At 35.8% G+C, this 18457-nt stretch overlaps 1 protein-coding gene across 24 annotated transcripts in view; it reads left to right on the forward strand.

The window, feature by feature from the left end:
• Positions 1-18457, forward strand: part of efr3a (EFR3 homolog A (S. cerevisiae)) — a 100400-nt gene that overhangs the window by 30908 nt on the left and 51035 nt on the right. For all 24 annotated transcript variants that reach the window (XR_015477605.1, XR_015477609.1, XR_015477612.1 and 21 more), the window contains 5 exon segments: positions 1789-1865; positions 7574-7701; positions 7991-8141; positions 15346-15467; positions 17219-17368. Coding sequence is in view for 15 of the 24 variants with exons in the window: in XM_087238995.1 (XP_087095121.1) it covers positions 1789-1865; positions 7574-7701; positions 7991-8141; positions 15346-15467; positions 17219-17368 (628 nt within the window). In the remaining 9 variants the exon portion in view is untranslated.

An 18457-nucleotide genomic window follows, 5' to 3' on the forward strand; every position in this document is an offset into this window, starting at 1 on the left:
TAATCAATTATTCTTTTTTGGAGAAACAATGTTTATAATAATTTCAAAGTCAAAACATGAATATTATTACTACTTGGCAAAAGTCTTGTTGTTGATACAAGCTGTAAGAGCAACTTATAATAGCTTGACTTCTAGTTGATCATTTGGAAAAGTGGCAGAAGGTAGACTTTTCTGATGAATCATCTGTTGAACTGCATCCCAATCATCACAAATACTGCAGAAGACCTATGGGAACCCACATGGACTCAAGATTCTCACAGAAATTATTCAAGTTTGGTGAAGGAAAAATCATGGTTTGGGGTTACATTCAGTATGGGGGTGTGTGAGAGTGGATGACATAAACTGCCTGGCAAACCACAGAAGAGGGCAAGTTCTGCAGCAGGAAAACGTTCCTTCTCAAACTTCAGCCTCCACATCAGAGTCCTGCAAGAATGCTTTGTTTGCCATTCCAGATGACTTTATTAATAAGTTACTTGAGTCACTGCAGAGATGTATGGATGCAAGCTCATGAGAGTCATACACAATATTAATTATTTTTCCACTGCACCATGACTTTATATTCTATGCTGTACAATATTTCTGTTAAGTGACAATACTTTTGTCTAAGCAAAGTCAGCATGTACTGTCCCAATTAAATAGTTAAAAATCAAGGCATGATCAAATTTTATTTTGGTAAAATAAGTGTAATCTAGAGGCATTTTCCTTTCATTTAAGCCACTTCTGATACCAAATGATCAGCTAGAAGTCAGGTTATTACTTGTTGTTCCTAAAACTTGGATAGGCGACATATATTTTTCTTGCACATTTCCACTTTTCACATGTTGCAAATATTTCTCTAGTTAAAATGTCAGCGTGAGGCTTTGCTGTTTGTCTAAAAATATCTTCACAGTTTTTATTTGTAGAAATTCTAAAGCGTCGCTGACATCCAAACTCACCCAGGAGGTCTAAAGGTCTCGTGAATATTGATTAGCATCTAACTAATGTTCACAGACGTGACCCTGGACCACAAAACCAGTCTTGTGTTGCATGGGTATATTTGTGGAAATAGATGAGGAAAAAAACTTTGTGGGTCAATATTATAGATTTTTCTCTTATGCCAAAAAATCATTAGAATATTAAGTAAAGATCATCTTCCTTGATGATATTTTGTAAACGTCCTTCCATAAATAGATCAAAGCCTAATTTCTAATAGTTAATAGGTTGAGTTAATGATGATGAACTAACTAGCAATGCACAAATATTGGTTACTATACTCTCCATGATATTATCCATACTATTATCATTATCAAACTAATGAAAAAATAAATTATAACCAATAAATAATAAATTAGTTCTGCTGGTTGATCCATTTCATATGCATGCTGTTGATCATGTGAAATTGGCTTGGAGCTTTAAAAAATGACGTGACATGAAGTTTATTCTAGAGGAAAGACCGGTTTGTTTATTTATTTATTTTTTTTGCAAAATAATTTCGGTAATATAAAGATCTCTATTTTTCCTTGCTGTTTCCTTTTATCCGCAGTTAAAGTTACAAAATGAATTCTGTTGTCCACTATTTACAACTGAGATCCTCCACAGCAATCAAAGATGCATGTTAAAATAGATAAACGGCTATAGATAAAAGATGCAGACGGATGTGAGAGCAGCATCTTAGATCAGTTTAATCACACGCAAACTCTCCAAAAGCATTTGTGTTTCTGCAGGTTAAACCGAATGCATTCAAAGCTGATATAGAGTCAAGATTATGTGTCTTCTGTATTTAATAAAGCTTCTTTTCTCTCTTTGCAGGTGTGTGTGGGTGTTGTGGTCCTCTGCGGCCGCGCTACAAACGCCTAGTCGACAACATTTTCCCAGAGGACCCCAAGGTAAAATATCACTGAAAAAGATGGAAATGCAAGGAGTTTTTGGAATATAATGTTGAGTTGAATATTTCTGGTTACCAGTTTTTCTAAAAGCATCTTTTTAAAAGTGCTTTACAAATATCTTTTGGTGTTTCAGCCAATAAAAATATGTTTTGCATATCAATCTATCCATCCATCCATCCCTACCCATATACACACCTATCCATCCATCCATCCATCCCTACCCATATACACACCTATCCATCCATCCATCCATCCATCCATATACAAACCAACCCATTCGTCCATCCATCCATCCATCCATCCATCCATCCATCCATATACACACCTATCCATCATCCATATATTCCCATCCATATCCACACCTAACCATCCATCCATCCATCCATCCATTCATTCATTCATCCATACATTCATCCATCCATCCATCCATACATCTATATACGTACCCATCTGTCCATCTATTCATCCCATCTATACACACACCTACCATCCATCCATCATCCACATCCATTTACACACCTATCCATCCATCCATACATACATCCATCCATCCATATACACATCTACTTATCAGTCCATTCATACATCCATATACTCACCTATTCCATCCATCCATGCATTCATCTATTTATCCATGTACACACCTGTCTATCCGTCCGTCCGTCCATCCATCCCCATCCACATACACACCTACTCATCTGTCTGTGCATCCATCATCCATACATTCATCCATCAATCAATCCATCTATCTATCCATATACACACCTACCCATTCATCCATCCCCATCCATATACACACCTACCCATCCATCCACCCCATCCATATACACACCTACCCATCCATCCACCCCATCCATATACACACCTACCCATCTCTCCATCCATCTATACACCTATTCATCCTTCCATCCCATCCAAATACACACCTAATTATCTGTCCATCCGTCTATGCATGCATACATTCATCCATATACACCTACCCATCCATCCATCCGTCCATCCATCCATATACAAACCTATCCATCCATCCATTCATCCATCGCAATCCATATACACACCTAGCCATCTATCCATTTATCATATCCATTCATATACACACCTGTCTATTCGTCCATCCATCCATCCATCCCCATCCATATACACACCTACTCATCTGTCCATCTGTCTATGCACCATCCATAATTCATCCATCAATCCATCCATTTATCCATATACACACCTACCCATCCATCAACCCCATCCATATACACACCTATCCATCCATCCTTATTTATATACACACCTATCCATCCATCCATATACGCACCTAGCCATCCATCCATCCATCCATCCATCCATTCATCTGAAAATTCTCAGTCTTTCTGAATTTACTAAGTATAATAAGTATGAGTTTGAAAACTAATATTAGTTTTATTCATTAAAAGAGCTAAATGTATTTCTTTCCAAATTTCTTATTAAAATATTGTAATTTAAAACATTTTTGTTTCTTCAAAACATGGCAATTGATCAGAATAACATGTTTTCAAGTCTTCTGAAGTCAAAACATCGGCTTAAGACTATAACATTTATTTTTTTACCTTAACTATTTATCAAAAATGCTGTCCACATTAAATGTCAAATTAAAATCCAGAGAAAGTGAGAATTCCTTGTTTATTTATTTATTAAATGTGTGTATGTGTTTATGTGTATACACACGTTTATAGAAGAAACTGCAAAATTCCGCAGTCAACAAGTTCTGCTCATTTACATAAGAAATTCCAACTGTTGACGGAGGCTTTAAATAAATATCATCTTTATGTAAGAGTTCATGCACTAAGATTCAGCCTCGTTCCAGTTCAAGTGCTCTGATCAAAATATATTCTTATCGGCTCTTCCTGTCCTCCGAGACCTGCTAAAGTAAATGCCACAGCATAATAAGAAAGAAGCCGCTTGGACTATCAATCTAAATTTAATGCGCTGTTGACTGGCAGCTGTTTCTTGTTTTTCATATCGCTGCAGAGAATGTCTGTGAACTGCAATCATGAATATGTATTAGCAGTGCTTTAATTTTGATCTTTGACCACTTCTTACCACTTCATATACACTCAAACACACACACACACACCAAAGGTTTTTTTGACCTTGCTATTACTCCATATTCATCACTTTAGCATGCAGCTCTGCTGATTAAAATGACACACACACAAAGACACACACACACGCATCCACACAATTGTTTTCTCTGAAGGCTAAGTGTGAGTAATAATCTCATGAGAGGGTGTGACTGTTTCCACCGACACACACACACACACACACACACAGATGCACAAACGGTCTGATTCCCTAAAGTCATGTTATGTACCGTACGTTAAAATCGTGTTAAGTTAATTAGCACTTTGAGAGCTCAAGGAGTTTATTTCTCTAAATGGATTCTGGGTAAAAGTGATTTTCTACTTATGATGCCTTCTGTTAGACAGGATAAATAACACTTTATATTTTATAACTAATATTTTTTTACTTTTAATATTCTGTTTACCCTTCAAAACTGAAAGATTTGTATACTTACAACAAAATTAAATGCTTTTCACGTTTTTAAACATATTTGCTCGGTAAAAGTGCAAACCAGAGTAATCGCAAAAATAAGCAGGATTTGCTAATACAATTTTATTAACAAACTGCTTTGAATACAGGGTGCCCGCTTGGTCTTAAAAAGTATTAAAAGTTGATAAATCAATTATGAGACCTTTAAAGGGTATTAAAAAGTCTTAATCACGTTTTTACGGGGTCCTTAATTTTGTCAAGCATTGTCCTAAGTGTTTGACTCCAAAAAAGCATAAATATATTTTTATTTTCTTCCTAATAATAACAATTGCATGCATAATCCACACGATTGATTCAGGCCGGGGCACATCCGGCCAAGCTCCTCCGTTTGGGTGATGTCACATAATTTGAGCTAAACGCAGGAACATGATGTGATGCTTTCTACATTTAGCAAAACTATAGAGCGAACAGACGGCAACTTGAAGTAGTAATGAAGTCTTAAAATATTTTTAAAAAGGTATTTAAAAAGTCTTAAAATGGTATTGAAATTACCTTTAGGATTCCTGCATATACCCTGGAATAGATAATAGATATTGAATAGATATTAGATGCAGTATCTGCTTGTTAAGTCATGATGTATGAAATACTGTTTCTAGGTCCAAGCTGATACTTATTTGAATTGAGAAAATATTCGTTTATGACCACTTTTTAGTCATATCACATGTTAAAGTGAATTTTATGTAAATTTATGGTGTACACAACAGTCTCTGGCTGTTACCAGTTTTAACATATCTATATATATATATATATATATATATATATATATATATATACAGTTGAAGTCGGAATTATTAGCCCCCCTATGATTTTCATTTTCTTTTTTAAATATTTCCCAAATTATGTTTAACAGAAAAATAAAGAGGGGGGGTTATAATTCTGACTTCAACTATATATATATATATATATATATATATATATATATATATATATATATATATATATATATTGCAATTGTGATTTTCAGAAGTATTACATACAGTATGATATAGCACTTTGACTCGGAAGCCCCTTCGCATGAGGCACACTCACACTTAACAAGCGGATACATACGATTATCCAACACAATCTCACGGCAATTCATAACTTCTTGATTTAGTGGCTAATTCATATGAATTCCTGATATCTTTTTCATATAATTTGGTACGATTTGCTCATCTCTTAATGACGGTTTGGTTTAGGGGCAAATTGGGTACATTTTCGAACGACTGAACTCAAACAATTTGATATTCGCCACTAAAAAAAAGATGATGAACTCACCTAAATTAAAAGTTTAATTATATAGTTTTATTAAAATAATTTTTTTAAAACATTTAGCCAAATAAAAGATTTTTCTAGAGTCATCCACCATCATTTTCAGGCAACGTTTTGGCACCGGTATGGTTTTAAAAGTATCGATTTAGCACCGGTATCAAAACAACCCCAGTTGATACCCAACTCTACTGCTTATCCATAATGCGAATCTCCCGTTCCACCACATCCCAATGGTGCTCTATTGGATTGAGATCTGGTGACCGTAAAGGCCGTTTGAGCACAGTGAACTTATTGTCATTTTCAAGAAACCAGTCTGAGATGATTCGCGCTTTATGACATGAAGCGTTATCCTGCTGGAAGCAGCCATCAGAAGAACATTCTCTGTAAACCCTAGAGATGATTGTGCGTGAAAATTAAATTAGATCAGCAGTTTTTGAAGTACTCAGACCAGCCTGTCTGGCACCAACAACCATGCCACGTTTAAAGTACCGTAAATCACTTTTCTTTAACATTCTGATGCTCTGTTTGAACTGCAGCAGATCGTCTTGACCATGTCTACATGCCTAAATGCATTGAGTTGCTGCCATGTGATTGGCTGATTAGGATTTTGTATTAACGAGTTAGACAGATGTATCTAATAAAGTGGCCTATGAGTGTAAGCGTATTTATATTTTTTAAAGAAAAGTCTGATTTTAATTTATTTTCATTTCATTTTATGTGATTTGTCATAGGTCTGTTTTTTACGTATATTTCTGTGACCGCTTGCAATTAATTAATTTGTTTTCTTAGTTTAAAAAGATGCGTTGTGTGTAATTGATGTTATACCTTTTATGTATTACTAAATTATTCAAATGTTCCCTCAGTCTCCTCCCACCAAGCCATTTTTTGTTTAATAGATGTCTAATAGATCTCTTAACATGTCATGTCATTAAATTGGATTTAATAAATGTCTAACAATAGTCCAGAAATAGATTAGTCATCTAATAGACCGATTACACAGACTTCACACCTGTAGTCATTCATTCCTGCCTATTGACAACTGGTCTATTTTTGGACCACTGTTAGATGTCTATTTGATTACATTATTGTTACATTTTATTATATACACACACACACACACACATATATATATATATATATATATATATATATATATATATATATATATATATATATATATATATATATATACGCACACACATATATAATTGTCATATATACATACACACAGGGCTTGACATTAACACAGGCCAAATGCGGGTAGATTTCAGCTTTGGCGGGTTAGACAGACACCCCCACTAACCACTTTAGCTGTTTGAAAATAATTTTAAAAATAACGGCCAAAGCTGCCCCGTCCCTAAAGATAAGAATTTTAGTTTAAGACCGTTTGTCAATATGCGCACAAATGGGCTCTTAGAATCGAGAAGCAGCACGACTAATAAGTGTTCGCACAAGCAAAAGAAAGCAGGTAAATACCAAATGAGAGGATGATCAGGTGCACGGCAAGACACAGGCGATCCTCACTCACTGACGTTGCTTAAAATCTCTTGTTTTTTTGCGCAAAAACAACTGTTGTACTATTGCAACTAGTGCAATTGTTTGATTGGAAAAAAGTGGCGCTCATGCACCTACAGTCTTGCTGCTTTCAAGAGATCTCCAAATCTTTCGTATGCAGCAGCAGTTGCTGCTTTCACTTTTACCATTCTTTGAACAGATTATTACTGGGCCTAAAATTAACCGATACTGTCACACTATTACACAAAGAATGGTTTTTACCTATTTTTACCAAGATTAGTGGGGGGCGTGTTGGGAGTTGGGCCTTTCCACTACACCACTGGAAGTATTACTCACAAACTGTGTGTGTTTTTGTTCCTTAGGATGGACTGGTTAAATCTGACATGGAGAAGTTGACGTTTTATGCGGTGTCAGCTCCTGAAAAGCTGGACCGCATCGGAGCATACCTGGCCGAGCGGCTCACCAGAGATGTGGTACGACATCGCTATGGGTAAGACTTAAATTTTAGTGGAAAAAAATTAATTGCTTGCTAGCTGCGTTCAGCTTTGTTTTTTTTTTATTGAATGTAATAATATTTAAATTGTAATAGTATTTCAATTTAGTACTGGTTTTAGTGGATTTTTGTTTTGCTGAGCATTAAAAAACAACATTTTTGATCATTAGTTTATAATGTTTTATTTTCTTACACTTTTAATAAAACTCATGCTTGGTAAGTGTTCATTTTGGACTCTTGTTTCTTATGTGTGTGTTTGTGTCTGTGTCTTTGTGTATGTGAACAGGTATGTAGGAATAGCGATGGAAGCTTTGGATCAGTTGTTGATGGCCTGTCATTCCCAGAGTATCAAGCCATTTGTGGAGAGCTTCTTACACATGGTAGCCAAACTGCTGGAGTCCAGAGAACCAGATTTACAAGTGCTGGGCACCAACTCGGTAAGTCTGTGTGTGTGTGTGTGTGTGTGTGTGTGTGTGTGTCTGTGTGTGTGTGTGTGTGTGTGTGTGTGTGTGTGTGTGTGTGTGTGTGTGTGTGTGTGTGTGTGTGTGTGTGTGTGTGTGTGTGTGTGTGTGTGTGTGTGTGTGTGTGTGTGTGTGTGTGTGTGTGTGTGTGTGTGTGTGTGTGTGTGTGTGAGAATGAGTAAACCCAATCTCAGCAGGACATTCAGGTGGAATATGAAAAATCACTGCTATTCTGCCATTTTTTTTGTTATGGTGCTTTTTCTCTTCTCTCTTTCAGTCTCTTGCTCTGCCCCTTTCTTTCTCTGCTTTCTCAATTTTCCGCTGTATTATTTCTCCGCTGGCTTTTTCATATCTGTTCCAAGTGGATCTGAAGTGTTTCATTGTGAAAATCCTGCAGTATTGAATTGCTTGGGTGTTTGTTTGCTTTTTTTATTCTTTTTTTATTGATCATTTTGATTTTGAACAAAGCCCGACATCCAGCCAACAAAAAGTGTCAAATAAAATAAAAACAGTAATATTGTAATGGTAAGTACAAAATCGGGATTGAAACATATCTGATACAGTCTCTCTCATATTTAACCAAAATTGTCCAGTTTTTTTTTTACTTTCACCATTTATTTTGACCGTAGTGTATTTCAAACTAATAATGTCCTAGATAAATCCTCCAGGATAGATCAGTTGGAGCAGATGGATCCAGCCATAGTTTCAGGATTGTTTTTTTTTGCAGCAGCAGCAGTCAGAACAACTAAAAGAATCTTTCTTTGGTTGATGGATAAGGAGAATGATGAATTGTCCAGCATGAAAAAAAGCAATGGGTCGCATTGGATCTGACTTTCATTAGTTCTGATTGAAAGTCTCGTACCTTGGTCCAGAACGATGCAATTTGGGGACATTTCCAGAACATGTGTATATAAGTACCTTGTGTAAAGTTGTTACATAAGTGACAAAAAAAATTATTTCCTTTTCCTTTTAAATAACGGGTAGGGGGTGGCATAAGCCTTAAAAAATAATTTATAATAATTATTTGGTGAGCTGGGTTTTTTAAAGTTACAAAACAGTTCTCCCAGACAGTCTCCCAATCAATAATTGTATTGAATTCTCTCTCCCAAAAGCCCTCAATCGATATATTTGAATATTGTCGTACTTTAGGTGATTTATAAATGTGTTTACAATACCTCTAGAGTCCAAAATAGAATCTATACAGTCTATCATAGGATGAGGGGATATTTTGAATGACCAAGGTACTCCATATGCTTTCAGCTCAGACCTCAATCTTAAATATAAGAAAAAGGAGAATCCTGGGAGAGAGACTTCCTCTTTCAAAATCTGAAACCATTTAAGTTGGTCATCGTTGTATAGCATTTCTGTATACTTTAAATGGTTTGTTACCAGTACATATATTATTGTGGTACCAGCTAGGGGTGGAATCACAATAACAATCAGATGCTCCCATAAAATTTTCTGCTGCTTTTCAGGTTTTAATAGAGTGACCTATAATTGGACCAAATTTTTCATGCAATTTCTTGGATGTTTTAGTGGGTAGATCCTGTAGACGCAGTGGATGAATAATATTAGCTTCTAAGACCCGCTAAGAAACGGGGGAGTCAACTTCCAACCAAGTCCTAAGTGGTTTCATTTGGTATGCTAAATAATATGATGAAAAATCTGGCAAGGATAAGCCATCGTGAGGTTTTAGTGTACAGTATGCGTAAATTTAAGTTTAATTCTAGGCCGTTTTTTATTCCACAAGAAATTTAAAATTGCTGTATTGAGTTCTTTAAAATAGCCAGTAGGTGGTGCCAATGGTAAAACTGAAAAAAAAAAACTCAGCCAAACAAAGTGGAGACCAGCACCGAAGTTGTTTGAGAAGGGTCTGGCTGCAGAGTTGCACTTGCATCTTCAGGCTTGAACGCTCAGGCACCCACGCTTCCTATGCAAGTGACGTCATTTACATCATGCCACTTGAAATCAACACAAATAAACCAAAAGTAAGTTTCCAGTTCGTTTGCGTCGACAGTGACAACGTTGTCAAATAATTCTAAGTACTTAACTTGTACACCATGACGGACCCTCCCAGCCTCCAAAAAGCGGTTTGTGTATTCATCATATGATTATACGCTTTGATGTAAACTTGCCAAAGCAGGCTACTATTAACATTTATACCAGCAAAGCTTATTATTTATTTATATAAACTATCAGGTATAAATATACACACAAGGTTTTTCCACAGTTATAAATAAAAAAAATTAAAAAACACCAGGCAAATTTGAATTTTAGTTTCTGTTTTAAACATTTAGGGCTCTATTTTGACGGTCCATGCGCAGGGCGCAAACGCTTTCAGGGCATGTCAGGGCGCGTTTTTGCTAATTTAAGGATGGGAAAATCTGCCTTGCGCCGTGGCGCATGGTCTAAAAGGGTTGAGTTTATTTTCTTAATGAGTTATAGGTGTGTTTTGAGAATAAACCAATTAGAGTCTCATCTCCCATTCTCCTTAAGAGTCAGCTGTGTCACGCCAAGAGCGCATTCGCTATTTACAGGATGCAAAGATAGTCTAAGTGGAAAAAATGACCATTTCACAAGCAAACAGTTAACAGTTAACAGTTTTTTTTAACAGAAAACTGTTAAACAGAGCATCTACTGCAGAATGAGTGATAATGGAACTACTTTCACATTCGCTCTGGATAGGGAAACCTTTACGCACAGACATCAATTAGTCTATAAATAAATTATTTTGTTTGTTAAGCGCAAATATTCGTTTTAAAACTATTTCTAAATTCAATTCTAATTTCCAGAAAACGAATAAATGAATAATAATAACAAAATGTGCTCAAAAACATGAGTTATATCCTAAAACACATGCTGTGCCCCATATGGTCTAAAACCTGACAGGTGGGCAAATCTAAGCTTGTTTTTAATAAAACAAATATAAATATGGATATAATAAATAATACTGCTAATAATAATAACATTATACAAAAAGCAAATTGTTATGAATGAACTGAAAAAGCCTCCCGAGATGAAGAAGACATAAAAGCAGTGATTTTTCATATTTATGTAGGCTAGAAAATAATATGTTTTGTAATATTTTAATCCTTTATATTTATATTCTATATCTATTCTTATTATATCCTATATATATCCTTAATATTTAAATTTTTTCATATGTAAAGATATTTGCCTATTGCTCTCTTGTGCGTATTAAGCAGTGTGTAAGCGAGGCGCAACTCTAAGCCGGAGTTTAGACCGGGTTAGTTTTGGTCTAATGAAAAATCTATTATAATTTCTCAAAATAGCAACGCGCCAGCGGTTCGCCTCAGAACACCTTCCTTTTAGACCAGAACGCCTATGGGGGCAAAAATGAGCGCTAATACATTTGCTATTTAAACAGCGTAGCACAACGCCTCAAAACAACTCTTGCGCTAAGCTGAAACTACCAAAAGACTAGTGCACCGCGCCTTGCGCCACACTGCGCCGGGTGTATGATAGGGCCCTTAAGCAGTTGTAGTATTACAACTAACAGATACACATTATGGACTTACAGCAATAATTCTTGAACGACTTGGGAAACTATTCTTTATTTAGCAGGTCCCTGGACGATTGCAAACTAGAATGCAGATGTCTATGCAAGTGATGTGGCAGGAGAGTGCAGGGCTCGATTGCATGAAAGTTCTTAACCAAAAAATCGCTCAGTTTAAGGTTAAGGGTACCCTTGGTAAAAGTTGGTTTGCAAGTAGAAAAAAAAATAAAAAAATTTGATTTAAGGAATTTAAGGCTGCCATAAGTATTTCCCCTCAGTCCTTAGTAACCATTTCCTCTTAAAACATTTAAGGGACCCGATCAGCTCCCTTGAACAAATGACACTCAAAATGCAAGCATTCTTACCCAAAAAAGTGTTTTAGATAAAAGACTTACAGGCACAGCACTGTAAGTAACTAATTTAATAAAACCATTTAATAAATAAACTAATATATACATGCTGATAAGTTAGCACGTCTGCGCAGGATTGCATCTATATGAAATCAAAGTTGCAGCGCAGCTTCAACAGTCTCTACATGATCCCAGTCCAGTTTTATAGGTCCTCCAAACATAATGTCGAGATCGACTCGATAAAGGAACGTCTCGACTCGCTTAACGGAGAAAAAGCGACACAGATGATGTATAACATTACTGCAGAGCTATTGTAAGGAAAGCCTTCGTGGTTCGTTACAATCTGTTCACGTAACTATAGCAACTGTGGCGCCCGTCGTCGTGTGTTGCCAGAAACTACAGTGAAACGCTTAGAAAAAAGACACTTGAGTAAGGCTGACGGATAAGAAGTTTGTTGCAACGATCTTTATGAAATCAGTTACCTCAGGGATTTTTCCGCCTCAGGGACGTCCTTAAGTTAAATTACCGAAGGACTTTCATGCAAGCGGCCACAGGTGGCGATTGTATTGATGTCATTTGCAGAGGAAGCATGCTTGCCTGAGCGTGCAAGCCTGGAGGTGCAAGTGCAAATCTGCAGCCATACTCTATTGAGTTGTTTGGGTGTTTTGAACATTGTATCATCAATCGAATCACAAAGCTACATTTCTTAGTAGTGTAAGCTATGTCAATGTCTTCGCAAAAGCTGGTCATCTGAAAATTGCAATGTTTGCATGAAAATAGAAATGCCCCTAGGACTGTGTGATATTTTTATAGTCTGCAATAATGTATTTGAATCATTTTGAATTTAGTAAATCACTCATTAATACAGGGACTTGTTGCCACCTACTGGTAGTTTTAGTGTCATATATTTTGAAGTATTAAAGGCTCTAATCTCAGCCCATGCACATTGGAAATATGTACCTCAGCCTACATTTTTGCAAAATGTAAAAATTTGGGCTCTAGCTATGTTTTGTTGCACAATTCAAAGGACAAATCCACTAGAGGGTGCTGTCTACATTCAAATGCAAAATACATTACTTGGATCATGATTTGCTGTATTTTTAGATGAGAAAGTGGGGCTTGTCATACACATCACTTAGTGAACCACTGACCTGAATTTTTCCCATATCCCAACTAATAATAATGTTTTTAAAATATTGTATTTGCAAATGTATATAACATAAAGTTAACTGCGATCACATAGTTTTAGCTTGAATTTACATTGCTTTTATTTTTTTGTGAAATGAGTGCTCTGCATCACAAACACAACAATGTACAGGGTGAACTACCGAGCAAACTGACCACACCAGTGAAATTGTCCACATGGAGATAAATAGGAAATTCCTCCTCATCAATGGTTACGTTTTAAATGTTTCAATGACAAGAGGAGTGGGATACATAGAAGAATCATACATTGTTTGATATACAACCTGAAATTTCGAATAGATTTTTAATACATTCTAAGACCAGATTTGATCAAGGGATTTTTAGCAGATGTCGTATTGGACATACAAGACTAAAGGTCTTTGCATACTGAAGTCCGAAAATTTTGTTATGCAGATTTTTGTATTCGGATGCGAAAAATTTGTCAGGTAAGCAAACGTTGCACACTGAATCTGATGCATATTAATTGATCCATTACGAAAAAATGCAAAACATTTCAGAGTCAGTTTAAGCAGGTATTAATTGTTCTCTCTCTTCTGCAAAGTAGAAAAAGAAAGAGGAATAGGCTTCATATTGTGTTCATTTAATACTAGCCTACATAGAGGAAGGAGAGTTCTCCTTATCAAAGAGCTGCTGTACTATTATTTTAGATTAACTCAAAATGCTAAATTTATTTCAGGAAATCAGTGGAATTTTGATACATTGCTTGTAATACTTCACATTCACGTACATAAACAAATATTAAACAGAGACTGGCAGTACATATAGACATTATAATAGATGGTCGCGTTGATGCGTCAAAGCAATTTCCTACTATAATGTCTATAGGCAGTATGACATGGCTGCCAGCCAGCAGCAGCAGCAAAGAAGTGATGCTCCAGTCACTGAATCTAGCATATAGCTGTCTGTCACATTCTGTCTTTATATTATGCACTATGTTTGTCATGAAGTTATGTGTAGCTCAAAGGAGCTTTATATTTTTTATTTATTTAGCTTTTCGCTTGTACGGTGGCTCTGAACTGTCAAAACACCTCTCAAAACGCTTTTTCAGATGCAAAAAGCGGAATAAAATAAACACTTCGATTTTTTTTTTTTACATTTTTTTTATGGCGGACAAAGTTTCAGAGGCAGTCTGTCAGTACTATTCACACACGTGAGGTTGTTTTTTTTTTTACGTCAAAAATTGCGAACAGAAATTTCAGATTCAATGTGTAATATCCTCAACCCATGTTTTTTTGCTTAAAGGTGAAGACCCCGCTTAATGTTTGTTCTGCAGAATTTAAGTTACTGTAAATTATATATTCATTTACGAAATCTTTTGCCATGAACAAAGCCATTGATGCTGACATTGCAGTAAATAAAAATATATGATCATGATATGATCATGGATAGACATTAGATATCTGAGACAAAAGTATACAAATTCAAATCATATACATTGTACAAGTTGTTTTGTGGTATTCATTTGGTGTTGCACAAAGAACTGCAATAAAAAACCCTTAATTTGATGATTAATAAGTCTCTGTAAAAATGATCACTATAAAAATTAACAAAGGATGATCGTGTCATACTGCCCCGTAGCATTCATTTTATTTAGAAACTGCAGTCATTTTTGAAGTTTCACATAAAGCATGTATTTCCAGTGAGCCTGTGTTGCTTAAAAAGCACAACAGCACTCAGCAAAATATCTTTTAATTGTTGTTCTTAAAAGAAATATCCAATATCTTTTTGTATTTAAAACGTTTAAAACCGAATCCAGTCAAATGAAGGTTGGTTGCAGTAGTAAAAGCTCATGTAAATGATCATGTAAACCAGTTTTAGTGGACTTTAGTGAAATCAAACATTACAAATGTCAAATTTGGACCCTATATTAAATCAGCCAAACATTCACAGACTTGCACACTGTATTGCTTGTCTAATGAGAAATAACACTTCTCTGGCTGATAGCAGCAACTTCCTCTACACCACATCACGAGAAAGGAATATCGCCTTGGCACCTTTGCGTGGGAGTGTTTGTGTGAGACAGGAAGATATTTGGGTGTGGTTGGTTGTTTTTATGACATAATCATTCTGAGTTAGATGTCCCTTCTGTTTTTTTTTTTTTGTGTAGTTTGTGAAGTTTGCAAATATTGAGGAGGATACGCCATCTTACCATCGAAGATATGACTTTTTCGTCTCTCAGTTCAGTGCCATGTGTCATTCTACACATGAGGACCCCGAGACCCGCAGCAGGTGTGTGTGCATTAGTGTCTGTACTATGCTGTTGATGAATGAAAATCTGTATATTTGTCTTTAACTATATTTTGTATATTGTAATATTCAGAAAAAAGCCAGTTTTAAATAAATCTATAATATTCTATAAATAATCTATAAATAAATAAGGATCTAGTGTCAACATAAGTAGAACTTGGACCTACTGAAATCAGCTATTTAATGGGCATGTCACATTATTTATGCATTTTTTTAAATCTCCTAAATGCAGCGATTAAACATTATATGATTTGTCTGTTTAACCAACTGATCATTTAAGAACGATAGAAAACCTATAGATTATTTTCTATCATCAAATCTGGCCATACACAGCTTCTGATGTTAGTTCTCAGAAACCAGTTTTCAGATGCCATTTGTTTAAACTAATACAGTCAAATTCACAAGATTAGAATGAGACTTTAACTCTTTCTGTGCCAGAGCATAACTCTTTCAAGTTGCCAGCATTTTTAATAATTTTCACCTATATTTGACATATCAGAATATTTTCGACTAGTAATTGATGATATATACACTACCTGACAAAAGTCTTGTCGTCGATCCCAGTTGTAATAGTAACAAATAATATCTTGATTAATAGTTGATCATTTGGAAAAGTGGCAGAAGGTAGATTTTCCTGATGGACGCATCTGTTGAACTGCATCCCAGTCATTACAAATACTGCAGAAGACCTATTGGAACCCGCAAGATTCTCAGAGTGCATGGCAACATCAACAGCCTGAGTTATCGAGACATTTGTGCTGCCCATTACATAACAAACCACAAGAGAGGGTTAATTCTTCAGCAGGATAGCGCTCCTTCTCAAACTTCAGCCTCCACATCAAAGTTCCTGAAAGAAGGTCAAGGTGCTTTAGGATTGGCCAGCCCAGTCACCAGACATAAACATAATTGAGCATGTCTGGGGTAAAAGAAAGGAGGAGGCATTAAAGATGAATCCAAAGATCCTGCAAGATTGCTTTCTTTGCCATTCCAGATGACTTTATTAATAAGTTATTTGAGTCATTGCAGAGATGTATGGATGCAGTCCTCCAAGCTCATGGGAGTCATACACAATATTCATTCTTTTTCCACTGCAAGCATGGCTTTTATTTCTATACTGTACATTATTTCTGTCAAGTGACAAGACTTTTGTCTAAGCAAAGTCAGACCTTACTGTCCTAATTAAATAATTAAAATAATTTTATTTTGATAAAATTAGCCTATTCTATAGGCATTTGCCTTTCATATAAGCCACTTCTGATACCACATGATCAACTAGAAGTTATTAGTTGTTATTCCTAAAACTTGGATAGGCAACAAGACTTTTGTCAGCTATTATACATTATAAACACATAACTTTAGTCCAGATCAATGGGGGTGGATAATTTCACTGTGGTGAGCCCTGATAAAGAAGGCAGTAAGATAAATGAAAGTTGTCTAACAGTTCATTTTTACATGCGATCTGATCTACACTTTCTCTGGTCATCTTTTATTTCACTCCCAGGAGACCAAGAAGCTTCGTAACTCACTCAGGACATGCGCTAGTACTGTCCTTACCATAATTCACCTAAAACATAGTTTGTTGTTTCTTAATGGACGAGCTCATGTCGGTGGTGGGGATGGAGTTTATTTCCAAACACTTTTGGGACCAATACATGTTGACTCTAGCAGTAGTAATCTAATGAGTGTGATATTTAGTGTGTTTATTTAGCCTGTTGAACTTGTTCCTTCCGCAGGATCCGTGTAGCAGGCATTAAGGGTCTCCAGGGTGTTGTCAGAAAGACTGTGAATGATGAACTCCAGGCAATCATCTGGGAGCCTCAGCACATGGATAAACTCATCCCTTCCATGCTGTTCAACATGCAAGATAATGAGGACTCTGAGAGGTAAAAATTCACACGCACACACACATTACAGCAAGTGCAATCATTTAATTTCTCCTTCTCAAGGTGATATTTCAATTCAATTTGTGCTTGATGTTTGTAGTTCTGTTCTGTGCACTGAATAATGCCGCCAAACACAAAGAGCCAGGGAGGAGGAGAGATTTTTTTTTTATAAAAAGGCCACACGTAGAGGGCAATCAAGGATATCTGATTCCTTTAAGAATGTGTGTGTGTGTGTGTGTGTGTGTGTGTTTGCGCGAGAATAAAATGTGCGCCTCAGATAAGGGCTCCTGTGTGCACAGAATATTTAAGTTTAATTGCCTGTTTTTGTTTGAGTAGGGAAACATCAATCGCTGCTCTCTGCTCTATAATCAGGAGCTGAAACTCGATCAGGTGCATCGATCAGTTATTAAGGTTGCGAACACAAAGATTGACTGACATGTGGAATGACACCTGATCTGCTGATGTTACTGGGGACATTCATCTGAAAACCAATATCTCAAAATATACGAGAGCAGCGTTACTTTAGGATTTTTATTTTATTTAATTATAAGACATTTTATGCAAGCTTACATTTATTAAGGATACCACAGGTCATGTGATTTCTGGAGTATTATAGATTTTTAAAAGGTCTATTCCAGACATTGAAAGTCAGATTTTTATTTTTTGTTGAAGTCATGGAATACCAGGGATTATTGATTGTCATTTAGTTTTTTTCTCTCCATTTATTACATTCAAATGTAAAAGTATTTTAACAATACCGTGCTTTTTTTCAGTTCTTCATTACTTTGTCGAACTCAAAGATTAGCCTCTGTAATTTATAACTTCATAATTTATAAAGTAAGGGTTTATTTTTTTAACTATTAGATCATAGTTGATACATGAATGACTTAAAATGATCAAAAGAAACATAACTCTTAAAATCTGAGGAGAAGAGTGTTATCGCACACCGGATGAGGACTTTTTATACACGAAAATAATGTTATTTAGTTTAAATTGATCAATATGCAAACTAACACAGAGTAAATTTGACCAATGTCATGCCTAGCCAAATCCACAGGAAATCTGCAGTCTTGTAAAAAAAAAGCCCTG

The sequence above is a fragment of the Danio rerio genome, chromosome 2 (assembly GCF_052040795.2).
Source record: "Danio rerio strain M-AB ecotype USA chromosome 2, GRCz13ab, whole genome shotgun sequence".
In the NCBI taxonomy this organism is placed as follows: Eukaryota; Metazoa; Chordata; class Actinopteri; order Cypriniformes; family Danionidae; genus Danio; species Danio rerio.